Source organism: Erythrolamprus reginae, chromosome 3 (genome assembly GCF_031021105.1).
Source record: "Erythrolamprus reginae isolate rEryReg1 chromosome 3, rEryReg1.hap1, whole genome shotgun sequence".
Classification (NCBI taxonomy): domain Eukaryota; kingdom Metazoa; phylum Chordata; class Lepidosauria; order Squamata; family Dipsadidae; genus Erythrolamprus; species Erythrolamprus reginae.
Window position 1 is genome coordinate 67282247 of NC_091952.1, and position 27119 is coordinate 67309365.

The 27119-nt window shown below is 39.6% G+C and overlaps 2 protein-coding genes across 8 annotated transcripts in view; both read right to left on the bottom strand.

Annotated features, from left to right (window-relative positions):
• The window catches only part of CSDE1 (cold shock domain containing E1), a 41454-nt gene extending 34147 nt beyond the window's left edge, over positions 1-7307 (bottom strand). For 2 of the 6 annotated variants that reach the window (XM_070745685.1, XM_070745687.1), the window contains exons 1-2: positions 7169-7258; positions 1655-2049 (exon numbers count right to left, since the gene is read on the bottom strand). Coding sequence is in view for 3 of the 6 variants with exons in the window: in XM_070745681.1 (XP_070601782.1) it covers positions 848-973 (126 nt within the window). In the remaining 3 variants the exon portion in view is untranslated. Of the gene's footprint in view, positions 1-847; positions 1008-1654; positions 2050-7168 lie in introns of those variants that run through there. The other 4 variants (XM_070745681.1, XM_070745684.1, XM_070745683.1 and 1 more) reach the window with 4 other exon arrangements.
• A 5098-nt stretch (positions 7308-12405) lies between these two features.
• On the bottom strand, positions 12406-24402 carry SIKE1 (suppressor of IKBKE 1). Of its 2 annotated transcripts, XM_070745689.1 has the most exons (7): positions 24321-24402; positions 24017-24159; positions 23751-23912; positions 21812-21917; positions 21016-21158; positions 15158-15271; positions 12406-14074 (listed from the first exon to the last, which is right to left on the bottom strand). In XM_070745689.1, the coding sequence occupies exons 3-7, from the start codon at positions 23907-23909 to the stop codon at positions 13958-13960; spliced, it is 639 nt and encodes a 212-aa protein (XP_070601790.1). In that variant the 5' UTR covers positions 23910-23912; positions 24017-24159; positions 24321-24402; the 3' UTR covers positions 12406-13957. The 2 variants fall into 2 exon arrangements, with proteins under 2 accessions (XP_070601790.1, XP_070601789.1); XM_070745688.1 differs by lacking the exon at positions 24321-24402 and having other exon boundaries at positions 24017-24223.
• Positions 24403-27119: the final 2717 nt, after the last annotated feature.

Consider the following 27119-nt stretch of genomic DNA (forward strand, 5'->3'; position numbering starts at 1 on the left):
ATATATTTTTAACCAGGTGATATGAGAGATTAAACAAAGGCATGTTCATGTGCTCTATCACTGAGTTAAGATCCCCCTCCCCTTCTGAAAGTTCAGTTTCAACAGTTCTCAACTGTTTGTAAATAAGGTACTAAGAAAGGTGTCTCATACACTTCAGGATCACAACTATCTTATACTTTATTATTTAATAAAAAGCAAGCCTTCAGAAATGTTAAGACAGTTCCCTCTCCAATGTTTTGATACACCAAACCGAAGAACCAAAATGCACTTCTTAGATGAAGGCTATCAACTTAAAACACACTAAATTTTAGTGATTACTGGCTAATTTTAAAAAGTTTGTTGGAGAACCTCATAATTTCTGTACTTGTAAAGTACCATGATACAAAAAGATTAAATAATTAAAATATATATTTGTTAAGAGGTGAAATTCTTATACAAATTTGACGGGTGTGGGCACTGCCTATATTCAAATAGATACTTTCAAATTTTGAATCTGCATAGGATATGGACATCTATGTTCCAGGGTAACTTTGCCTTTTAAACAGCTGGAGAGGTAACCAATTGCCCTCAAACAGGAATTAGGCCTGGCACAATGACCAATGAAAAGAATGATTGGGAATGAGGAGTGAGTGTGAAATGATTCCAAACTGAAGTTTAGGGATATTTTAGTCTGCTCATGACTCTGGCATGATTAAAAGGCGGCTCAGAGGTCAGAAAATGAGCAATGTTTTCTGCTATCTGTAAATTGGCCACACTTTTTCTTTTGCTCAAAGGTTGTTATATCACACCATCTGAGCTAATTTGGCTTTACCCTTAAGAATATTGCTAGTATGGCAAAAGAACTTACTGATTGGCCATAAGGTGATAAATTCAGTCCGACTGGAGATGCATTGCCCAGGTTGGCACTAACGTATGCAGTAGGGGGAGAAGACGGCATGGAAAATTCAACAAATTCTTTCCAGGTGCTTGCCATATTTTTACGCCTGTTTCAACTTAATTTTATAATGCTGCATATAACAAAATCAAACAAGACAACCTTATCAATGTATATCTTCCACTCATCCAGTGTCATTAAAAAAAGCTGCCATTGTGGCAGCTTCCTAGAATATTAGACAGGAAGGGATTGATGTGCTAGTTAAGAAAGCATTAGGTTTTTTTGTTTTGTTTTGTTTTGTTTTTAGAGGGGGTTCTGAAATGAACAATACAAGCTGGTTGCTAATTGAACTCATGATTACTATTATTGAGTTATCTTTACAGCATAAAATTCACATTTAGCCTACCAGCTTATGAAATGGAGACTCACTGACCGATACCAGTAACTGGGAGAAGGATATGGAGAAAGTTTGAGATCCAGATTTATAGCATTAGAGTAAACTGATTTCGAAAGCGAGAAACTGGAAAATAGTAGCAGAAAGCTTAATGAAAGTTACAATAAGACTGCATTCCATGGTTAGCTCAACAAATAGAATGAAATGGCAGTTCTAAAGAATTTCAATAATTTAAAAAGACAAGCATCATAGCCAAATGTTAGATCTGCTTTGATATTTTGACCAATGAAGACAAGATTTAAACAAAACTATTATTTAACTCATTTTATATGGCACTTTTAATTTGAAATAAATATATTGCTGTTCAACACAGTACATGGACCAACCTCGCAGTGATATTCTAATATTGCACTTTCAGTAGTATTTGCCGATTCTTCGTTTCAGCACACGTTTCAAAGTTTGAAGATTGCTATTGTTAAAAAAAAAAAGAAATAGCAAGAGACAAGTGATCTATCAAGCTAATAAAGAATAACTGGTGCTGCACTGGGCAATTTCAGCACAGTACTGAAGAAAACAAAGACTACTAGCAGCGTTGGGACGTGCTCTTTTGAAGCTGTTGAGTAGGCACAAACTTCTTGTTTCAGATCAAGTGTTGTGTCGTCAGTGTAAAGTTTACTCTTCTTTGGTCTTGTTTTGTTGTTACGATGTAATGTGTTCCTTTCCTGATCTGAACTTGAAGCAGCAGTTTCAGGTGGTAAATTCTATTCTGTTACACTTCATACTGGAGGGGAAAAAGGATAAACAATTTTATTATGATATACATTTTAGATATTTCTGTACCCCTTGAATATGATCCCACCTCTGAGAAGAAAAGTTCCTCACAAGAATTCCAGACATTAACCAAACTTCAAAGAATTCAATAAAAAAGAAGTGTTGCCAATGCACTGAATACAAAACCAATGAAACAAAAATGTATTTTACTGATTCATATAGGACATTTCCACCAAGAAATTAAAGGCCTATTGCTCTCTTAAGTTTTATTTTAAACACATACCAGCAGATTAGGCAAACATAAAATGACTGATCCAAAGTCACATGCTAAATTTCACCACTGAATTGGAATTTAATTTATGTCTTGCTAATTCTCATCTTTCAGAATATTTTACTATTTATAGCTCATAATTTTTATATTTGAAATTTAAATGTCCATTTTTTTAACATAACAGGTAAAAACAAGAGTAATTATACATTTGAAACATTTTCTAGAGTCAAGTAATATAGTATCTATAAGCATCACAATAAGTGCAGATAGCCGCCCAGAGTTCTCGAAGAAGGGCAGCATACAAATCTAATACATAATAACGATAATAATAATAATAATTTGACTATGATAATCTACAACTTGGCTATGATTTATTTTCTTTTTTTTAAATGTCTTGTTTTCGACCTTGTGGTTGGTTCATCAAGGTTTTAGAAATATAAAAGGAAACTTCTGAAAAGATTGAAATTAAACCCCTTTGTCTTTTAACATGGAATGGTTTGGAATATTTAGGCAAATGTAGGTAATAGCACTAATGAAGGAACCTCGGGTTCTGTATTTAGTTCAAGACATACATTTTGAATACTGTAAAAAGCTACTGAGATGGTCTTCAGAGAAAATTTAGAAATATTTACAAAAAAGGGATGGTGGGGCAGAAGTATCCCTTGAGTTCTGAGAAAGAAGGCAGTATTGGGAAGGGACTCAGGCTGGCTTATTGCTAAAATATTTTGTTGTAAGAGTAAGGGAAGAAAAAAGTCAGAACTGCAAGATTACCAGTTAATAGCATATACCAATAAAGGTTAGTTCTAGTCTTGTGGAGTCATGTTTTAGATAAATTATTTCTTAATCACAATAAAAGTTTGGAATTTTTCTGAAATTATTTTCCTTACCAATATATATTTTTGTATTCATAAAATTAACTTATGTAGTAGCATACATTTCTCTATTTTAAAAATTAATTAAAGCTTTATCTGTGTTTCATGTTTAGGTAGCTGGACAAGTTATTGGTTTTCCAGCTATTATAGTTTTTCTTTTTATGAAATGAGAAACTATACTAGTCTCCCTTCCTTTTCATTATCAGCAAAAATATGTTATGCATATAGAATATAGTTTGTCAGCTATAAAAATTTAATTGCCTTGGATATGGCCCCTGGAGAGCCGAGAGGCAAAAAGGAAGCAGCATGCTCTCTCCCATATTTTGGTATACCACTTGATTTGACATTTAAAAAACATAACTCTTCCCTGGTACAAGGCTTAGACGAGGAGAACTTGTGATCTAGAGGTTAAAGCTATTGCCTTACATGCAGACTCCCCAGGTTCAAATCCCAGTAAGGGTATGGCTAGCTGATGAGAGCAAAATAGCTTGAAATAAATCTATACTAGTCTCCCTTCCTTTTCATTACCAGCAAAAATATTCTTCTGAGAAAACTGTTGACCTGAAAATGCTGATGTTCAGTAACAACCGAATACAAGTATCTTTTAACCTAATCCCTGTACATAATATAGTTAAATAATGTTTACCACCAATACATTTAACTGTTAAAATGTTTTCCTAAAATAGTTTTTATGCTGTGGTTCTATATTCAAACAGAGGACAATGGTGTTACAGATAATTTTATTCTAAAATTCTAGGTCCCAGAAAACTGATGCTTTAAAAGAGGCAGTCCTTCAAAGACTGTTTACAAATTTTCTCTTCCAGGAAAGTATGTTTTCTTACATTATATGTAAAGGACAGGATGCAGTTTAGGATCAATTATGTTTAATGTTGAAGGAATATTCCAACCAACCAACAATCTCTGAGCATGTACTATAGAGAATGCTGTTAAGGAAAAGGTAAAATATTTAAGATTATAATCTGGAGATAGAAGTAACCATAAACAAATGCTAGGAGAGGTCTTTTTCTACCAACTCTGCTTAATCCACTTTATTTTGGGTGCCAATTGGAAGTGCTTTCATATATTACTGAAGAAATGCCAGCACAGCATGCTTTAAAAACAATCCCAATAATTAAAACTGAAAAGTACCCATCTTCATATTTTATTTATCTCTTTCTTTTTAACTAATTCAAGGTAGGAAAATATGCATAATATTCCTAACTGCTATTTTCCCAATAGCAACAACCCTATAAGGTGGGTTGGGCTGAAAGTTATTGGCCCAAAGTCACCCAGCAGGCTTCCATGCCTAAAATGGGAGAAGAACTCAGTTTCCTGGTTTTTAAACCAGCACCTTAACCACTATATCAAGATTACTTAAACATAGGAATAGGAACTTTGAAGTTTCATTAAAAATATCTGTTTAGCGGCCCTAGACTGTATAAGAAGGTGGTGAAATCTCAAAGGTGTTTTTTTCAGAATGTGAAATATATACTGTACTCTTATTTGGAGAAAAATATAGTACTTATTTCAATAAAGATTATTCCTATAATCAGAAAATCCTTTCTGTTGAATACAAAAACTAAAAGCCTAGTCTGCTAAATATTTACTAACAGATAAATATTTATCTATACCTAAATTTACCAGGGTTTATCTCTAAGAGATATGACAATATAAGTATAATTAAATCTGATGATCAAATCTAGTGTTCTATCAAAGCTAAAAAACCTTTGAAGAACTTTCATGAAATTAGCTTGTGCCTCTATTTTAAATTCTTTACTTTTCAACTCAGCAGCTATTAATATTCCTCCTGATGGTAAACACCCAGTGCAGTTGCCAAGATTCATTCAATTCAATGGTCTCTAATACAACATGTGATCTTGAAGGATTAGCACAAGTCAGTCAGAGGAAAGACAAAGTTCAGACTTTTTCTCTTCTCAATATTTATTATTTGATTCTGACACGTGGATATTGTTTATACCTATCTGCATAAGAGAATTCAATAATTGCGGATATGAAAAGGTTTTTCTGGGCATAATATTCAAGAAAAATATATTTAGCTTAAATTACTTTAAAATATTTTTCAAAATACTGTATCTTTTCATTTATATTCAACACATGCTATTTGATATTCCTTTATGTAAATGAGTATGAAGAACAGTCTGTTTCACCTAGAATTAGGAATTAAATATAACTTTATTAAAGACAGATAGCAAAAGCTGTAATGACTATCCTATACTTATTTGGAGTTAACTCCCACAGAATTCAGTAAGGATTACATTGGGATAATCACGCATGGCATTGTGAAATAAGGGTGTAACCATGGCCCACTGAATTCAGTGAGATTTGCTTTTAAATATAGCTGCATAGGAATGTCCTGTAATTACATTACATGACTTTGAAAACAGGACATTAGACTCTTTTTTCACTAGAAAAATCAGCAGAATTGGAGCCTCTGTCTTGGAAGCAAAGTGAACTCAAACAAATTAACTCAACAAAAATTGAGAAAAAAGTATGTTATTTCAAATGGCAGCAAATTTCAACCTGTACCTAGATACAATTTTCTGTGTCTACAAAAAATAGCCTCAGAAATATATTTGGCATTTGGGGGGGGGGGGGGGGGGAAGTATATGGCAATGAAGTCTCAATAATTTGCTCTAAAATTAAAATCTTCTTAGAATGAGGTTCCCAGCCCCCCAGCCCATCCCCAAATCTAGTATCTTCTGGATAAAGCCTTGGTTCTCTCAGGCCTTGGACTAAGATGGTTCCATTAAAATGCTGGCTGTTAAATGTGAAATTTGGGTGTCCTCCCCCCTTTTATAGTTTGTTTTTCGTTACGTTGTTTCTTACTATATTGCTCTCATTGTGTTTGTTGCATTGTGAGCCACTCAAGACACAAATTGAATAAAACGAATGATTTAACACATTTCGGCAAGTGACCAGTGTCCAATTTGTATTAGTAGAATTCAAATGAGGAAACTAAGACTTCGGGGGGAGGGGATATTTTCACGAAAGAAAATACTGTAAAGGGAAACGTATGAGTCCTCCTGTAGATTTTACAAAGACGTTCAGCCACAGCATGCAGTCATTTAAAGGCAGCAAGATGGTGGCTCCTGCTAACTGAGGGGCGATAAGACCAGGCTTTATATCCGAACAGAAAGAGTTGCAAAAGCCTTGCTTCCAGCAATTATCACTACTACTGGAAAAAATCCTAAGAGTGGAATCTAGAAATGCACGCTCCACTGCTTGGCTACACAGCAGCTACTACCCTAACCGGAGAGAATTCCCCCAAGTATCTGAGGCGTGTCCACTATTTTTCCCCCTCCCCGAACAACACTGGGGGGGGGGGAGTGAAAAGAGAGAGAGAGAGAAGGAAAATGGCGGCCGCTCCCCCTCACACAAAGGAAGATTGACCGCCCCTTCCCCTCCCCGCGTCCGCACGATGCATGCTGGGAGAGGTAGTCTGCACGGCTGGCTTCGCTCCGTAGACTGTAAAATACCGAGAACTCCATCCCCCAGCAGGCCTAGTAGCCTTAATCTTTGAGAGGCACCACGAACGGAGCGTTGTTTCCATCGCCGCCGCACCCCTAAAACTCAATCCCCCATCGGCCCCTGCGGGGGAGGGGGTGGAAAAAAAAGGCAAAAGGCGTCGCGCACACTGGGAAGCGTAGTAATGCCGAGCTTTGGGCCCATTGGTTTTCTGTCTCTCGGTCCTGCCTAAGGGCGAACCGAGGGGTTGGTGAGGAGAGGGAGCTTGTGTCGGCAACGTTCCTTTCCGCCCGCCCGCCCCCCTCCCGCTCCCTTCGGCTGTCAAATCGGAAGGCTCTCGGCGGGTGGGGGAGGGGTCCCACCCGCACTAGACCGTTGGTCCCAGGGACTGTGACAGGAGGCGTTCCAAGCCGCCCCGCGCTTCCTGTCTGCCCTCCACCAAGCCGCTACGCAGGGCCAAGAAAGGCCATGAAGTCTTCCTCTCGGAGAACCTCACTTACCCCAACAGCTCAGCGCCCCCGCTCCAGCGCCGCCATGAGCAGCACGGCACAGCACGTAGGAATAAAATCCCGGTTTCTCGCGAGACTTGGGGGGGGGTGAGCAGGGTCGGTGTACGCATGCGCAGAAAACCAGGCAGGAAAAGGACGCAGGGGGAGCCGAAGCACAGAGGGTTCGAGTAAGTAGGGACGCACGACGCATGCGTACATCGCTTGTTTGCAAGAAGCGGTTCTTGGGAAAGTTTTTAATTCCCGGCCGTTCGCTAAGCGTCTGTTGTTAAGCCGAAAATTGAAAATTTTCTTCCCCGCTCCCATACTTGGCGCTCCTTTTTTTTTTTTAACACAGGCAACTGAAGACATTAAGAAACTTTGAGGGAGGGATAGTGTTGCCGTTCCTCTTTCTACCAATCACGCGGCTATTAAAGACCCGAAAGCAGTGACAGGGAGAGAAACTTGTCAGTCCCATTTCTTCTTTTTTATTCTCTACTACATAATATATCCTAAATATAGGAGGCATGTTTTACTCAGGGCTCTCCAAATTTAGCAACTTTAAGACTTGTGGACTTCAACTCCCAGAATTCTCCAGACAGCTATGCTGTCTGGAGAATTCTGGGAGTTGAAGTCCGCAGGTCTTAAAGTTGCCCAGTTTGAATATCTCTGTAATTTTTACGTGTTTGACCCTGGAAACAGATTTGTTGCAAGAATATCACTGCCACTAGTAGATGATGTATGATTTAGGGATCGTATAAATTAGGGACTGGGTGTGTGTGGGGGTATTTTTTACCCCTCCAAGCATGATTGCTGAAACTACAATTTCTGGATGCTTTAAAATTGAGAAATAAAATGGTAATACTGTACATCATTGGAATCAAAATAATTATATGCTCCAATCACTCACCCAATCCCTGCATATGATACATTTTTTTTCCATTTTGTAGCTCACATAGAGTTCAAAACTCTTAAATAAGCTTAGGAAATATAGTTCCATTCACCAAAAGGTTGCCTGCTTTTGGTTTAAGCAAATATGTGAAATCTGTCTTAAAACCCCATTCCATTTTAATAGTATTTGAAATTTGAACTGTTATCCTGAAGTCCAACACTTATTTATCTCACTTTTACTGTTGCTGTCAGAAAGCATGAAATCCATGGTTAAATTGTATCACCCCTTAATGTATTAATACAATTAGTTAAAGTCACAGTATACTGAGCATAAAGCAACAGACTATCTTTTTAACTAGTGTGTTACACTATCATTCGGAGAGGGGCGGCATACAAGTCCAACTAATAAATAAATAAATAAATATGCAAGCATGATTTTTACTACATCTTTTGGGGATGACCAGTGAACAATTTGAAAAACATTGTAAACATAGGTAATTAAAAGAAGTGTCACTTCAAGGAGCAAGTTCTTGGTCTTTTGGGGAGCTGCAACATGTTAAAAACCTGCTATTTTTTGTGGGGGTTTGAAAGGACTGAAAAAATGTTCATCTTCATATGCCCAATTTTTGTATTTAGGATCTGTAAGTTTTGAAAATGTTCATGTTTACATGTGATAAATGCCTATTGCTCTTCACCCTTGTCTTAGTCAGCAAAATGTATTAGATTAACCTCGCAATACAGCTGTAATTAATGGTTATGTTAGGCAAATTATCTCAGTGCTTAACAGGAAGGATCAATTGGTAATTACTTCATTCTTTGAAAATCTCTAGACCAATGATGGCGAACCTATGGTGCGGGTGCCACAGGTGGCACACAGATCCATATTTGCTGGCACGTGAGCTGTTGCCCTACTCAGCTCCAACGTGAATGTGTGTGCTTGCCAGCTGATTTTTGGCTTGCACAGAGGCTCTGGAGGGCATTTTTGGCTTCTAGAGAGCCTCCAGGGTGATGGAGGAAGGCATTTTTATACTCCCCAGGCTCCAGGTAAGCCTTTGGAGCCTGGGGAGGACAAAACACGAGCCTACTGGCCCATCAGAAGTTGGGAAACAGGCCTCCAAAGAGCCTCTGAGGGGGTGGGGGAAGCTGGTTTTGCACTCCCCAGGCATTAAATTATGGGTGTGGGCACTCGTGTATGTATGATAGCACACGCATATGCTATTTCAGCACCCGAGGGGGGAAAAGGTTTGCCATCACTGCTCTAGACATAAAGGCAACGGCTTTAGTATATGTTGGCTAAATTCACACAATATGCTAAGATAAAATTGGGTTAAGATGTTGGACTTGTGCTGGAGAGATTTGATTAAGCCAGTAACACTGTATTTTGGGGATAAAAGCGGCCATCGTGGCTCACATGTTAAGACACTGGGTCTGCGCACTTCTAAGGTTGACAATTCAGCAGCTCGATTCCCATGAGCGAATAAAGCATGGAGGGACAAGAAAGGAGCCTTCCCTGATTGCCTACTGGTATTCAGGCATCCCGCGGGTAAAGATATAACACAGCCCCAAAAAATTCAGCCAGCCACCTTGATGATTCCTGGCTAACGTGTGCCATACGCTGAATAAATAAATTGAGGATAAAATTAGAAAATAGATCTGTACACTAAAGACTTAAAGAGGAGAAGCAACCAATCAATGAAGAAAAGGGGAGTTGTATTATAGATTATGGCAAAGAGAACCCAGTGCCAAAGGCTCCATCACAAAAGCAAGTTTGGCAATAAAACTACTTTGGAAGCCTGAATTTTTGGTGCTATCGTAGCTTTTTTTTAATACCCTTCCCAAGTTTTTTTTTTAACTAAGCATCCAGAAGGTGTGAAACAACTATTTTGCACCCCACTATCTCCAAATGGATTTTGTAATCTAGATTAAAGTTTTTATTTATTAGATATCCCATGTAGTGGTGTCAAACTGGAGGCCTGCAGGTATCATATGCAGGCCATGCCCATCCCAGTTCTGCAAAGACAGAAAAAATGTTGTGATACATCATGTGACATCAATGTGATGTGGTAAGCTTGACACTCGTGCCATAGTGGTAACTGCTTAAACACTATTCAGATTATATTTACATGCAGAATTTAGAACATGAATAAGAGCAAGGAGTCCTTCCCCCATTCTTGGTTTCCCTAACAGTCTGCAATTGATGTTCGTCCATTGTGTTCAGAGGTCCTTGACATCTAACAGGTTTTGGGCTGTCCACGATGTGTCCACAGGTGGCTGATAAGACCTATATGGGCATGAAATATTCTGCCACATGTTGGGCAGAAATGTGTGGACACCGTTGTCGTAGCATTTGCAGCTCTGGCTTTGCGGAGTCCTTGCTTTTCTTCTACTATAATTATTCTTCTGTCCTTAGCTGTTTAGCAGCCTTGATGTATCAGCATGTGCCTTGTTGATCAATCTTGTGCCAGGGTTTCTCAGGAGATGGTGTAGATATCGAGGGACTTGAAGGAGGCTTTCAACATGTCTGTATCGCTTCCTTTGTCCCGCATGTGATCACTTTCCTTTAGACAGCTCACCATAGAGGAGCTGTTTAGGGATGTAATGGTCTGGCATCCTTGCAACATGGCCTGCCCAGCATGTCTGGGCTTTCATCAGCAGGGTGGGAATTGATGGCAGGCCTGCTCTGGAGAGGACTTCTGTGTCTGGGTCCTTATCCTGCCACCAGATCCTCAGAATTCTACAGAGACAGGTCAAGTGGAAGTGGTTCAATTGCCTAGCATGTATGCAGTCCAGGTCTCACTGGCATACATCATGATAGTTAGCACTATGCAGTACATTATGCAGGATTGAAATCATGAATAAGAGCAAGGAGTCCTTCCCACTTCTCGGTTTCCCTGACAGTCTGCTACGACCTTGTGAGTGTACTATAACTGCTGCAGCAGAAATTCCAGCTCAAAAGAAAGCCTCGCAAAAAGATTCTAGGCTATAGATAATTGTTTTATATCTGCCTTCAATTGTTCACACAAATGTCATCTGAAAAGTTTATTAATATATTTGTAAACAGTTCTGAAAGTATGGCTAACCTATTTCAATTCTTAAAATTTAGGTACAATTATTTGGCTAAGAGTAGAAAACAGGCTGCTTAGAAAAAAATGCAAACGCCTTTGCTACCTTCCTCTGCTATTTGAGTTTTGTCTCCAGCTTAGAAGAGGAGAGTTGTCAATAAACACATAACTTTAAAATGGGTGTGGGAGGAAAATGGAGTAGATGTGTGTTTTCGAAAGTCTTCAGTCATTGGCAAAAAGAAAATAGTCAAATAAAATAAAGGATTTTTTTTTTATTTCAAAGCGAGTGGATGGTCCAGAAGAAAAAGAAATGTAGAGACGCAGCGTAGCGTAACTATGTTGATGTGAATACTGTGAGCCAAAGCAGCCCCCCCAAAAAAATGTCAAGCATAAAGCTGATTTGTGCGATCAAGAACAAAGTAATAATCCATGATAGCAACTGATGGAAAAGGTTCATGAGCTAAGAAAGGAAAATTGCCATCAGGCTTCATATTGATAAGACCAGAAATAAAATCTTCAACAATTGATATTTGCCAGCAATTCTTATTTATGCTTTAGAAAGTGAATTATTTTTTTACAGCATTGGGATATGAATTCAGCATCCAGAATTGAAGTGCCAGTAGATTAAATATCAAAAAGCTTCACCTGGTGGAGGGGTGAGAAATACAGGTTCTAGCAGGAAAACTAGTGGTTATAGCTTTTGGATTGGTTGTATCTCCATGGTAATTATTTTATAAATAGGCAATCAGCCATTCTAGCCATTTGCTTTCAAAAAGCATTCAGTAGTGATTGTCCCCTTCTTATCATCAGACTTCTCTTATCTCTATTGTCTCCATCCTAAATAGATTCATTATAATTTTATTTTCCTAGATCAGTCCTAAACATCAATCCTATTAAGTGAGTCCAGAGACTTAACATGCAACAAGGAGCCACCCTTTCTGCAAGTTTCATAAGATTATTCCCCCCAAATCAGAAGCCACTGTTTTGGCTTAATCTTTAGGATATGCTTTCCATACAATATGATCTGTTACCATAAGAAAAGCAGAAAATAAACATGTCCATAACCAAACCTGCTGTATGTTGGGTCTCAGCAATTGTAAAATAGGCAACTGTAATGTGTGCCATTGACTAATTTTTCCACTTTATGGCATACAGTTTTATTCTATGAGTAGCCTAGTTCTTGCAAAGTAATGCTTAGGTGCATGATTATAAAAATGTAGACAAACCTGCTTCTTGGGTGGCAGGAAGGATGCAGCTGGTTATTTACAGGATGTGAAGAAAATAATTTGATACATAATGTAAGGCAACAATACATTTATTAGTGGCCATGTGAAAGAATAATCTTTCTGCTCCAAGTTATAATATTGCTTGTTTGTTTTTGGCTTGGTAAATAAAGCACAGTTAAAACAGTACATGAATATAGCAGACTTTTATATTTGCAAACCAAAATCTACAAGTTGATCATATTATTTGAGGAATATTCTATTGGTCCTCAATTCACAGTCAACACACCATTTTCAGAAATGTGAAGCTACAGAATTTCTTTATTAAATTTAATTTACAAACTGAGAATACAGAATATAACTCTAATGTTCAAGGATTTGACCAGAAAATATTGATATCAAATTTAAAATACGTCCAAAAACATAAAAGAGAGAACTTATGGCCCTTTTCATATTGAAAAAGTACAGTTTTAATATCCCTAATTATCAGTCATGATGGCAGTGGCTGTACAACAACATCTGAATGGCCAATAGTTCCTCATCCTCTGCCATAAATAATTCTCTGTACAAAAAAAAGCCTTAGCACACAATACTGCCTCAAAACATTTATTTCAAGAAAATGAGCCAATATATATATATTTAATAAGAGAAGGTAAAGATAATATTTTTAATTTACTGAATAGAATAGGCTGATAAGATGGTGAATAATACTACAGCACCTTTGTAGGTAATTAAATTTACATCCTACAAGATAGTTACAAAATAATCCAAAGCCTATACAAAGACTGGGCAAATTGCAGCTCATTACAAGAGCTTATTGATTTTGAAGAGGGCACCTAAGGCATATATTTAAGGCATACCGCTGCAAAGATACTAAGTTTGTTCAGCTGATTGCATTATGCAAATGGGGCCCACATTTTAAGATTTTTTTAAAAAAAATCTGCTTAGCCTTTAAAGTTAAATTTTCAATGTGAGAACCTGAAAATACCTCCAGATGAATTTGATCAATTAGCCTATCACTCCTTTTCACCAAACCTATGGGGCAAGAAGGAAACCCGCAAAATGGCATAAATTAACTATTTAGTTATATTCCTAAAACTTAATTAAACAAGAATAGCGAGAATAAATGTGCACAATACATATATATTTCATAGATTCTGTTTTACCATCAGAGAATAGATACTCAAGAAATTTTAAGAGACATTTCTAATTTGTACACTTTAGAACAGTATTAACATACTAACAATATTAGGTATATTTATCTTCAATCATCAATCTTTCAAGAAAAATATTTTTTTAAATATCGGCAGGTGCTTGCAAAAAGTAAACTCATTTTTATAGGAATAATATGTATAACATATTTGTGCAAATGCTACACAGGGTACTCTTTATACGATACAACAGAGACTTGTTTCCACGCATCTTTTCCTCTTGACATCCATACATAGTGGATTAATATGGCTATAAGAAGTTTGAGACAGATTCCTTGATCAAGCAGATATTAACAAAGACAGAAAAAGAACTAATGAAGTCTTGGAATGGTTTCCAAGAGAAGACTAAGGGGTATTAAAGGAAAGCTCAGAGAGGAAGCATATTCATTGCCGCAACAGGGTTTCCAATTTCCAGGATCAACTGTTCCAGGACTGAGGTTTTGGAGCTTCAGTTGCAACATCAAGTAATTCTTGCCTCACTTCGACAGACTCTTTACTGATTGATAATAATTTTCGCAACTCTTTATTTTCAAGCTGAAAATTAAAAATAATGTGTGATCTGTTAGTGACAGAGATAATATATTCATTCAGTGCCATAAAAATGTAATTTTGGGGACATCCATAATTACTTGCCATGTATCACTCCTATATCTTTCCATGCTACTTTTTAAAAGATTTATCATCAGATAAAAGTCCAATACTTCCTAAGAACGCCCTGACAAACACACACATTGCTAGTTGTTGTTACCTAGCAAGACAGGCTGGTAGTTGACCACCAAAACTGTCACTTTTTAAGATCAGCTTCTGAGCAGAGTAGCTGAGAATCAGGATTGATTTTTGCTTTGAAACATAGATGAGCAGCAAATTCCCTCTGGAATTCTTTTTGGAGGGGTCAAAGAATATTTTTTTAAAAACAGGAAAGTGTTACAAGTCTGTCTTCTTTGATCAGGGTTAAAAGAAGAAAATAGTTAAATTGATTAACTTTACTGGATTTTAATTGACAAAGATTGATTGGTGATGTATTTTCAATTTCTTCTTCTTATATAGAAGATGAACTATGAAGAGATGAAAGACTTTCATTTAGAGATAGTGATAAGCTATTAAAATTGTTTTTACATGCTGGGATGAAGGGGGAAGTTACTTATCTTTTCTTTCTGGATTATTTAACTATTTAATACAATTTGATTAAAAGTCATTATTTAAAATGCTGCATGATTCCAGCTTTGTGAAACTCTTATTTCAAAGCTCTCCAAAGAACCTGAAGGTAGGACAAGAAGTAATGGATGGAATCTAATCAATTAATCAGTGGAATGCTTTGCTTTCACAGGTTTTGGGTGCTCCAACATTAGAGATTTTAAAGAAGACATTGGATAACCATTTATCTAAAATGGTATACCTGCAGGTTGGTGACCTGCTTGAACAGGAAGTTGGACTAGATGTTCTTCAAGGTCCCTTCCAACTCTGTTATTCATTCTGTACAACTGTAAATTACTGTAATCTGGTGGATTTAACAACACTTAATAGAGAACAATAGATGCTCCTTTAAATTTGGATGCTGAAAATCACAAATATCTTCCTTTTCAACAATACCACACTTCACAGGGATTCAGCACTTACCTCTAACTGTGCCAACTTTTCTTGTATTTTATAATACTGATCACTGTCAACATTAACTGCTTTTCTCATAACTTCTCCCATTTCACAGATTATGTCAATCTGACTCTCAATCTCCTGCAGATAAGATTTCAAAACAAAATTATTCTCAATTAAAAGCATGCAAAAACAGATATTCATCACTATTGCAAATTAAAAACACTATTGTAATTAAGAGAGAAAAATAATGCTTGGCTGTAGGAATTGTCTTCTTTAATTAAATTTGTGTTTGTCAACAAGGAGGAAAAGCTGATATTGTAACTAGGCTTTAATAAACTTTTTGAATAGACTGAGTTGTTGAAATCTTTCAGATTATACAAACACCCTTAAATTGATACAGTTTATTAGAGAAAGTAAAAGAATAAAGACAAGCAAAATACTTCAAACCAATGGTCGCCAACCTTTTAGAACCCAGGAACCACTAAATTTATAATTTTAAATCTTGAGGACCCCTAACATGATTTTTTTTAAAAATATAAATAGTTTAAGTTTAAGCTTAATCAGATTTGTATGCCGCCCCTCTCCGCAGACTTGGGGCGGCTCACAGCAATAACAATACAATGTAAAACAAATCTAATATTTAAAAAACACCACAAATTAAAACCAATCATACATACTAGCGTACCATGCATAAATTTTATAAGTCTAGGGGGAGGGAACATGTCAATTACCCCATGCCTGACGACACAGGTGGGTTTTAAGGAGCTTACGAAAGGCTAGGAGGGTGGGGGCAACTCTGATATCTGGGGGGAGTTGGTTCCAAAGGGTCGGGGCTGACACAGAGAAGGCTCTTCCCCTGGGTCCCGCCAAACGACATTGTTTAGTTCAGTGTTTCCCAACCTTTTTTGAGCCGCGGCACATTATTCACACTTACAAAATCCTGGGGAACACTGAGCGGGGAGGGGGCGAGCGGGGGGGGGAAGGGCTAAAACTGTTTGGACAAAAAAACCCTCTCTTCCTCCCTTTCGCCCTATTTCTCCCCTATCTCTTTCTTTCCCTCTCTCTCCATCCCTCTTTCTTTCTTCCTTCCTTCCTCTCTTTTTTGCTTTCTCTCGCCCCCCTTCCCTCCTTTCTCGCTTTCTCTCTTGCATTCTTTCTGTCTCTCTTTCTGTCTCTCTTGCTATCTCTTTTATTCTTTCTTTCTCTCTCCCTTGCTTTCTCTCTCTCTTTCTCTCTCTCGCTTTCCTTCTCTCTTCCTCTTTCTCTCTTGCTTTCTCTCTAACCCTCCTTTTTTTCTCTCTCTCTTTCTCTCTCGTGCACCACACCGGCAACATAGAGAGAAAGAGAGAGCGGAGAGAGAGTGGAGGGCGGCTTGCCGGTCCGCGGCCCCCTGGATCAGCGGCCCCGCATGGCCCCAGCGCAAACTCCGCCGTTGACTTCGCCTCCGCCTAAGAGGCAGCAACCACATCCAACCTTTTGCCCTCCCAGGTGTCTATGGCGCTCAGCGCCCAGCCACGCACCACCTCCGCCTCCTGGTACCCCGCCCGACTTCTACCTGCAGGAACGGGTGGTGGGGCGCCACGAAGGGCAGCACTTGGAGGTCACCACGGCACCGTTGTCATCACGGCGCAAAGCCATGCAGTCCCGGATCGCTCGCTTCTCCGGCCAGCAAACCGGCTGCCTGGGAAAACGGCGCGCTTTTTAAACGCACGCTTTTCAAAGGCAGCGCTTTCCCGGGCACCCGACTTTGCTGGCCGGAGAAGGGAGTGATTCAGGACTGCGTGGCTTTGCGCCACTTCAAAAATTTCTGCGGGGGGGGTGTCCTAATGACTGTGCGGGCGCACGCCCACGCAGCTTAGAAACAACAGTGGCCGGCGCCCTCCCACCGAGCCCCAAAATTTCACTTCCCGTCACCGCCAGGGAAGCTCCAGCCAGGCTGGGCTCGCGGCACACCTGACCATGTCCCGCGGCACACTAGTGTGCCGCGGCACACTGGTTGGGAAACACTGGTTTAGTTGACGGTACCCGGAGAAGGCCAACTCTGTGGGAGCTAACTGGTCACTGGGATTCGTGCGGCAGAAGGCGGTCCCGGAGATATTGTGGTCCAGTGCCATGAAGGGCTTTATAGGTCATAACCAACACTTTGAATTGTGACCGGAAACTGATCGGCAACCAATGCAGACTGCGGAGTGTTGGTGTGACATGGGCATATTTAGGAAAGCCCATGATAGCTCTCGCAGCTGCATTCTGCACGATCTGAAGTTTCCGAACACTTTTCAAAGGTAGCCCCATGTAGAGAGCATTACAGTAGTCGAGCCTCGAGGTGATGAGGGCATGAGTGACTGTGAGCAGTGACTCCCGGTCCAAATAGGGCCGCAACTGGTGCACCAGGCGAACCTGGGCAAACGTCCCCCTCGCCACAGCTGAAAGATGTTTCTCTAATGTGAGCTGTGGATCAAGGAGGACGCGCAATAGTATTTAGTGCAATATAAAACATGCAAATAATTTTTCTGCGGACCACCAAAATTTTCTCATGGACTACTAGTTGGTGACCGCTGCTTTAAACAATAATCAGTCCAATATAAGGTTGGAGAAAGTATCTGTAATGAGACATATACATCCAAGTCATGAAAACTTTTAATGAATAACTGTAGAACTCTAAAGGGATAATTTTAAGTTGTGCCTTTATACTACATTTTTACCATATATTTCACTTTTAAAATATACAGTACCATGACAGGTTTATGTCTTGGAACTACAGCAATTAAATAGGAACCAACTATTGCCAGTATATACTTTTTAAATAATCCTATTATTCTGTAATTCTGTTAAAATATATTTTATTTCTTTGAAAAATAGCATTAGCACAGGCCCTATTATTATTTCGTAAGAAACATATTATTTTGTTCTGTAATATTTCTAATGTGTGCTATGCTTATAGAACGTTGTCATTATCCAGTCTCACCGTGCAATACCAGCATACTCAGTTTTTATTTAAGACCTTGGAGACTTATTTTTTTTTCATCATTGGAACTTACACATTTTGCACATACCACATCAACCCTTAACCTTTTTTGCAATGCAAGTATGACATTTATCTTAGCAAGGACATTTGGTTCAGTATACTGTATAGCATTGATCATGACATGGTGCTCCCATTACTAACACCATAACCACACTACCTATGTAATCCTACATAAAGAATATTTATATTATATACAAGCTATTCTTGTTAGCTCTCATTACCGAGACGGCCTCTTGCCACATACCTCCCAGAGACCAATAAGAGCACACAGAGTTGGCCTCCTCCGGGTCCCGTCAATGAAGCAATGCAGGTTGGCGGGACCATGGGAGAGGGCCTTCATCTGTGGCTGCCCTGGCTCTATGGAACCAACTGCCCTCCAATGTCCATACTTCTCCCACCCTACTCCCCTTCCATAAGGCCACAAAGACCTGGCTTTGCCGACAGGGCCACACTGTATGAATGGCATGTACGGTACGTATGGGCTTTGACTGTTTTATAAGTAATGGGTTTGTTTTAATACGGAGTTTTATAGTTTTAGATTATGTTCGACTTCTTTTTACTGTTTTGTATCTACAGTGATCCCTCTATTATCGCGAGGGTTCCGTTCCAAGACCCCTCGCGATAATCGATTTTTCGCGATGTAGGGTTGCGGAAGTAAAAACACCATCTGCGCATGCGCGCCTTTTCTATGGCCACGCATGCGTAGATGGTGGAGTTTGCGTTCCCCGCCGCCCACGCAAAGGGGAAACCCGATTCGGCTCCTCGCTGCTGCTGCGCTACCGAGCAGATCAGCTGCTGGGCGGCCGAAGGAACCTTCCCTGGGTCTTCCCCCTCTTGCTGGCGGGCGGGCGAGCAGCGGGCATCAGCGAGGAGCCGGGGTTTCCCCTTTGCGTGGGCGGCCGGGAAGACCCAGGGAAGGTTCCTTCGGCCGCCCAGCAGCTGATCTGCTCGGCGCAGCAGCAGCGAGCAGACGAAGATCGGGGTTTCCCAGCCGCCCACGCAAAGGGGAAACCCCGGCTCCTCGCTGATGCCCCCGCTCGCCTGCCCGCTGCCCGCCAGCAAGAGGGGGAGAGATAGAGAAAGAGAGAGAAGGAAAGAAAGAGATGAGAGAGGGAGGAAGAGAGTGTGAGAGAGGAAGAAGCAAGATAGAGAAAGAGAGAGAGAAAGAAAGATGAGAAAGGAAGGAAGAGAGTGACGTCATCGGGTGGAAAAATCGCGATATAGCGTTTCGCGAAGATCGAGATCGTGAAACTCGAGGGATCACTGTATTTGTATTTCTATTTATATTATTATTGTAAGCCGCCCTGAGTCCTTCGGGATTGGGAGGCATAGAAGTCGGATAAATAATAAATAAATAAATAAATAATAAATAAATTAGCTCCATGACTATTATTTTACACACCAGTTTAGGAGCAAAGTGGAATCCAGGAAGGTTTTAGATTCAGCAGACGAGCACCCTCTCTTGTATATCTACTTTGTGGTCTTGTTTTCCCATTTCAAAAAAATTCAAATAACCTGTACTAGATGGAATACCTTTTGAACAGTCAGTCATAAGTTTATAGCCACCTACTTTGAGGCAGAATTATTTATTTATTATTTATTTATTATTTAGATTTGTATGCCGCCCCTCTCCGCAGACTCGGGGCGGCTCACAGCATAACACAACAATTTATAACAAATCTAAATATAATTTAAAATATTTAAAAGAACCCTATTTTGCTAACAAACACACACTCAAACATACCATACATAAATTGTACATGCCCGGGGGAGGTGTTTCAGTTCCCCCATGCCTGATGACAAAGGTGGGTTTTAAGGAGTTTACGGAAGGCAGGGAGAGTGGGGGCAGTTCTAATCTCTGGGGGGAGTTAGTTCCAGAGGGTCGGGGCCGCCACAGAGAAGGCTCTTCCCCTGGGGCCCACCAACCGACATTGTTTAGTTGATGGGACCCGGAGAAGGCCCACTCTGTGGGACCTAATCAGTCGCTGGGATTCGTGCGGCAGAAGGCGGTCTCGGAGATATTCTGGTCCAGTGCCATGAAGGGCTTTAAAGGTCATAACCAACACTTTGAATTGTGACCGGAAATTGATCGGCAGCCAATGCAGGCTGCGGAGTGATGGTGAAACATGGGCATACCTAGGTAAGCCCATGACCGCTCTTGCAGCTGCATTCTGCATGATCTGAAGTTTCCGAACACTTTTCAAAGGTAGCCCCATGTAGAGAGCATTACAGTAGTCAAACCTCGAGGTGATGAGGGCATGAGTGACTGTGAGCAATGAGTCCCGGTCCAGATAGGGCCGCAACTGGTGCACCAGGCGAACCTGGGCAAACGCCCCCCTCGCCACAGCTGAAAGATGGTTCTCTAATGTGAGCTGTGGATCGAGGAGGACGCCCAAGTTGCGGACCCTCTCCGAGGGGGTCAATAATTCCCCCCCCCCAGGGTAATGGACGGACAGATGGGATTGTCCTTGGGAGGCAAAACCCACAGCCACTCCGTCTTATCTGGGTTGAGTTTGAGTCTGTTGACACCCATCCAGGCCCCAACAGCCTCCAGACACCGGCACATCACTTCCACTGCTTCGTTGACTGATGTAATGAAAGTTTGTAGGTTTTTTGTTGCACAAATAATAATTAATTTATAATCATCCATAAGAACTCTCAAGTTACTTTATGGCTGAGCTGCACTGCTTTGTCCTAAAAAGAAAAGGCACTTCTTAGATATTTCAGAGAAGAGACTATTGAGGAAAAAGCGAGTCAAAAACAGACACGATAAGAGCAGAGCACACATCCAAGAAACTGTCCTAAATCTATTTCTACTTTTTTAGAGAGAGAGAGAGAGAATATATTAATTTCTTACCTCAGACTGAGTTTGATGTACTTGCAAAACCGATTGAGAATCCACATCTTTTCTTTTCATCATGAGCTGCAGCATATGTTTTCGGTATTTGCTCATAATAAGTTCCAGTGCATCTTGATGTTCTTCCAAAGAGATCCATAGCTCTGGTAAAAGAAAGTGTAATTCCATGCTATAACTATATTGGTAGTATACACATTGGTCCCTACTGTTTGTTTGGTTACACTTCCATTTCAAATTCTTTCCCTGATGGCAGATCAGGGAAAGAAATTAGATTTTTTTGATCAATTCAAACTCTGAATTGGTATTTTATAATTTAAAAAAATGGTTTATAGTCTAAACCTATGCATTTATTTGGGGGTGGTTTTCTGTTTTTCATTGAAACTTATTATGTAAATGAATGGCAGAGTATCTCTTATCTATTTATATAGCACAACAGTTAATCAACGAGGATGCAATCTATTTTCCAAATAAGTTGCAGATTGAATATAATTTGAACAAAATTTGGGAGGGTTTTTTTGGCCTTGGCATCTTTATACAACCAGCATATAATGCCACAAGGAACACCAATAATAAAATGATTTCAAGGTTATATTTTTACCATATGGTTTGTGGCATGAATAAGAAATAAACTGAAACACTGGTTCAAATTATACCCATTTTATCAGTTATTTATCTCATACTTCCAGCCTCACAACATTCCTAAAATATTCTAAATTAAGCTCCTAATTAAAGCCCTCAATTAAATCATTACTTCTATAAAAATAATTCACAACTACTTCATTAGAACAATGCTCACCTTTATTTTCCTGTTTCAGATCCCTGATCTGAGTGTTTTCCTGAGATAAGAGAATGTGAGGTTTGTATTTAGAGAGATCCTTTAGCTCAGCTGAATCTTCTTGATACTTGATAAAAGAAAAAACGTTTTGTATGAGCCAGAGAACTTGAATTTGAATTGAATTTATTAGATTTATAAGTTGCCATTCTCCAATGTACTAAGGACAGCGTACAAGGATAAAAACATTATACAATAAGTAAAACCCCATGAATTAAAAAAATTCACCCATCAATCATTCATCATAAAATCTTCATCATAATAAAACCTTCATCATAAAAAGCATCTATCAATCGTTCATCTATGACTGTACATCATGCTTGTACATTCAGGTTTGATGTACATTGAGTGGGAATGCCTGACTTTTAATAATTGGAGATTTTAGATTAAATGGATTTAGGATATTGCATTATATTGTTTTTTTTTATATGCTGTAAGCCGCCCCAAGCCCTTGGAGAGGAGCTGCCTATAAATCCAATTAATAATAATAACAAGAACAACAATAGTAATAATAATAATAATTGTGGAGAAAAAAAAGTATGGATCATCGACATCACAAGCCCAGGAGACAGCAGAATTGAGGAGGAGCAGCTAGAACACAAAGATCTGAAAATCAAGCTGCAACGACAATGAAAGTGGTCCCAGTGGTCCTTGGCACGCTGGGCGCAGTGCTAAAGGATCTCAGCGGACATTTGAAAACCATTGGAATTGACAAAATCTCCATCTGTCAATTGCAAAAGGCCGCTTTACTGGGATCGGCACACATAATTTGCCGCTACATCACACAATCCTAGGTGCTTGGAAAGCACCTGACTGGTGATGAAATACGAAATCCAGCATAGTGATCTTGTTTGCTGTGTTGTATTGTTAATAACAACAATGAGTCGGAAGGGACCTTGGAGGTCTTCTTATTTAGTTTAGTTTAGTTTAGTTTATTTAGATTTGTATGCCGCCCCTCTCCGAAGACTCGGGGCGGCTAACAACAATAAAAAACAACAACAATGTAACAAATCTAATATTAAAAAGTAATCTAAAAAACCCCAATTTAAGAGACCAATCATACCAACAAACATACCATGTATAAATTCTATAAGCCTAGGGGGAAGGGAGAAAAAAAATTTCAATTCTCCCATGCCTGACAACAGAGGTGGGTTTTATTTGCTATGTTGTATTGTTAATAATAATAGAATACCTTCGGGATCGCCTTCTGCCGTATGAATCCCAGAGACCGATTAGATCCCACAGAGTTGGCCTTCTCTGGGTCCTGTCGACAAAACAATGTTGTCTGGCGGGACCCAGGGAAAGAGCCTTCTCTATGGCGGCCCCGGCCTTCTGGAATCAACTCCCCCTGGAGATTAGGAGTGTCCCCACCATCCTTGCCTTTTGCAAACTACTGAAAACCCACCTACGCCGCCAGGCTTGGGGGACATAACTGACCCTTAGCTGTTTCATTTTATGTATGGTTTAATTGGATGGTATGACTGTTTTATAATGGGTAAGGGCGGCATACAAGTCTAATAAATAAATAAATAATAATAATAATGAGCAGGGGTGGCGCAGCAAGTAGAGTGCTGTACTGCAGGCCACTGAAGCTGACTGTAGATCTGAAGGTCAGCGGTTCAAATCTCATCACCGGCTCAAGGTTGACTCAGCCTTCCATCCTTCTGAGGTGGGTAAAATGAGGACCCAGATTGTGGGGGCAATATGCTGGCTCTGATAAAAAGTGCTATTGCTAACATGTTGTAAGCCGCCCTGAGTCTAAGGAGAAGGGCGACATAAAAATTGAATAAATAAATATAATAATAATAATAATAATAATAATAATAATAATAATAATAATAGCAAAACATGCATTAACCCTGTAAGGCCAATCGATCTGTGCCATTAACAAATCTGCACTCACCTTGTGTGAAAGAGTGGAACCAGCTTCTTTCCTGGCTACCACTTTCTTATGCAACAGAGTGGACTGATCAATGAGAGACTCCGCAGCGTTGTCGTGATCTTTCAGCCTCTCCAGCAACGTCTTTGCATCCGTCAAGATCTTTTCTATCGTGCAGGCCATTTTCTGCGGAGGCAGGAGAGAGAGAGAGAAATCCCAGATTCCAAAGCTGACAGGATGTGTAGCAATTTGAATGAAGGGAGGATAAAGAGATATACAAATGACCTTACCAGCCTTTGCTCAGGGATCTAAGCTCGCATCAGGTTGCAGAACAAGCCGGAGCAAGTAGAAATGGGGAGATCGCGCCACCGTGACTCCAATTCAAAGACTTTTAGGTTCAGCTACTCAGGAAAACAGCCCAGTCTACACCACCCTAAGAGCGGAAGGGGTGAGAGAAAGGTAAGGTATCTTCCCCCACCGCTCACCTGGAAATCCCCAGGAACCGGGTTACAGCCCACCCACCCCTTCCCGGCGATATCCTGCCTCTTCCGCGCACGCGCACGCGCACGCGGACACACACGCGGACACACACACCTATGTGGCGGCCTCGCTTGGCCACGCAATACTGGATCTTGGCTGAAAGGAACGAGTAGTTAAGAGAACCGCTAGAGGGCGCAGAGGTCACGGGCTCCGAGTCTCTTGAGCCGTCGTCGCTTCCGGTGTAACGTATCGGTATCGGAAACGAAGAGCTTCACGGGTCTCCGGAAGAGCTTCCGGTCCCCAGTGAACAGGGTGAAGGTTTTTGAGGGGAAGGGCTAAGCGGGGGTGGGGAGCGAGACATGAGGCTGGGAATAATGGACACGCGCAGGCTGGGGGTTCATCTGGCGTAGCTTGAATTTATTCGTAGTGGCGCGGGTAGTGAAGAGGGCGGTTAGTGTTGTCTGTACAGCACGTCTTCAAAGTCGTTGAAGAGCCGTCAAAGAAGCAGCCCCTCTAACGCAGGGGTCTCCAACCTTGACAACTTTAAGCTTGGAGGACTTCAACTCCCAGAATTCCCCAGCCAGCTTTGCATAAGTATAAGCTTTGCTGGTTGGGGAATACTACTGGGAGTTGAAGTCCTCCAGGCTTAAAGTTGCCAAGTGTGAAGATCCCTGCTCTAACGGATCTCTAAAGCGGACAAGCACTTGAACCCGAGTAGAAGCAGGTAAAAAGTGCACCTGGCAGCCTCATCAATAACGGCAGCAATACACGAACGCGTAATAGAGTCAAACTCAATGTAAACCGCTCCAAACTAGACTGCAGAAAATACGACTTCAGTAACAGAGTGATCAATGCTGGAATGCACTACCTGTGGTTCCCTAAACCCCAAAAACTTAACCATAGATATTCTACAGTTGACCTCTCCGTGTTTCTAAATGGTCTGTAAGGGGCATGCATAAGCGCACCACTGTGCCTACGGTCCCTGTCCTACTGTCTTCTTTTTGCGTTACTTTTTACTTATGGTTATACAAACTACTACCATCCTATACATGTTTGAAAATAAAATGAAATAAATAAAATAAATAGATAAAATAAATAATTCTTTAACTCTGGTTAAAACTGCTGCCTCGTTCATCCTTCCTGTCAATGACTACTTCAGCTTCAACAACAACAACACATGAGCACGTAACATACAAACTTAAAGTAAACTGCTCTAAACTCAACTGCAGGAAATACAACTTTAATAACCGAGTAGTTGATGCATGGAACTCACTACCAGACTCTATTATTGCTATTGCTATTGTAATTATATTTTGTTGTGAGCCGTCCTGAGTCCTTTGGGATTGGGCGGCATAGAAGTCAAATTAAATAAATAAATCATCATCTAACCTCCAAAACTTTACCCTTAGACTATCCACTGTTGACCTCTCCCAATTCCTAAGAGGTCAGTAAGGGGCGTGCATAAGTGCACTACAGTGCCTTCCGTCCCCTGTTCTAATGTTTCTCTTTTATCATGTATATAAATATTATATGCCACCAATACGTACTTGACAACAATTTTAAAAAAATAGTACTGTACTTGAGAAGCTTTAACTTATATGACAAATTTGTTTGCAATATTCTTTGGGATTTGACCATCTTCTTTACCTCAAGTATGTAATGAGCAAAATATTAAATTGAATCTCATTTGGGATCACTTTATTAACTGCATTTATGAATTATCGCGCTATCCCAAATAATTATCAGTAGCTTACAAGATAAAATACACAACACACAAGATACAGTAAATGAAAAATAAAACTCATGAAAACTATTAAAAGGAAAACATTAAATATTAAAACCAATTATAATACAAACAAAATGGAATTGCAGCCCAAATGCTATCCAGGAAAGCTTGGTTGAAGACCCCAACACTTTATTTATTATTAGAAAATATATATATTCCTGATCCTTGAGCTACTGTTTATATGTTTGTATTTTCTGACACTTTGTATACTGCTCAAAAAAAATAAAGGGAACAGTCAAATAACACATCCTAGACCTGAATGAATAAAATATTCTCACTGAATACGTCATTCTGTACAAAGTTGAATGTGAACAACATCATGTGAAATTGATTGTCAATCAGTGTTGCTTCCTAAGTGGATAGTTTGATTTCACAGAAGTTTGATTTACTTGGCATTGTATTGTGTTGTTTAAGTGTTCCCTTTATTTTTTTAAGCAGTGTATATTAATTTATATACAGTATTTGTATATTAATTTGTTGAGTTAAATGGGCTAAAACTGCAAACTTATACAAGACTGCAAAAATACTACAGAAGTAGTAGTCTGGTGCAATGTCTTGGTGTCTTGCTTGAGTTATGTATGCTATAAATGCTAAGCATATGTATTTCTAATGGGAAATATAATCAAAGAGTTTTAGGGAAAATATCTGCCTTAAAACTAGTCTCAATGTTTGTATAATAACAATTGATTTAAGAAGGTGCTAAACAATTGCCTGTGTTAAAGTAAACAACTTTGATTGCTTATTTTCCATCTTTTCTTTCTTAAAACAGGTGGCCTAAAGACTAGGATCATATATTAAATTATGATATACTTAACCATAGATTATAGAATAAAACATTTAGTTTAGTTTGTGCAGAATGCTGAACCATAAACAACAGTTTAAAAACCACTAGAGTTTGATTCATACATTACACATTAGGTCAAAAATTAAACAGGTTTCGTAATGATTTAGCACCATGTATGATCCTGAATAAAATCTACTTAAATATTAAAGTACAGGAGTTACAGACCACAATCATGCAGCTATTGCTTTGCATATTTATTAGTTTTATTAAACATTGAGGCTTACACTTAAGTAAATTGACATATACTTTAATCTATTAAATCAGCCAGCAACCAGATCAATCT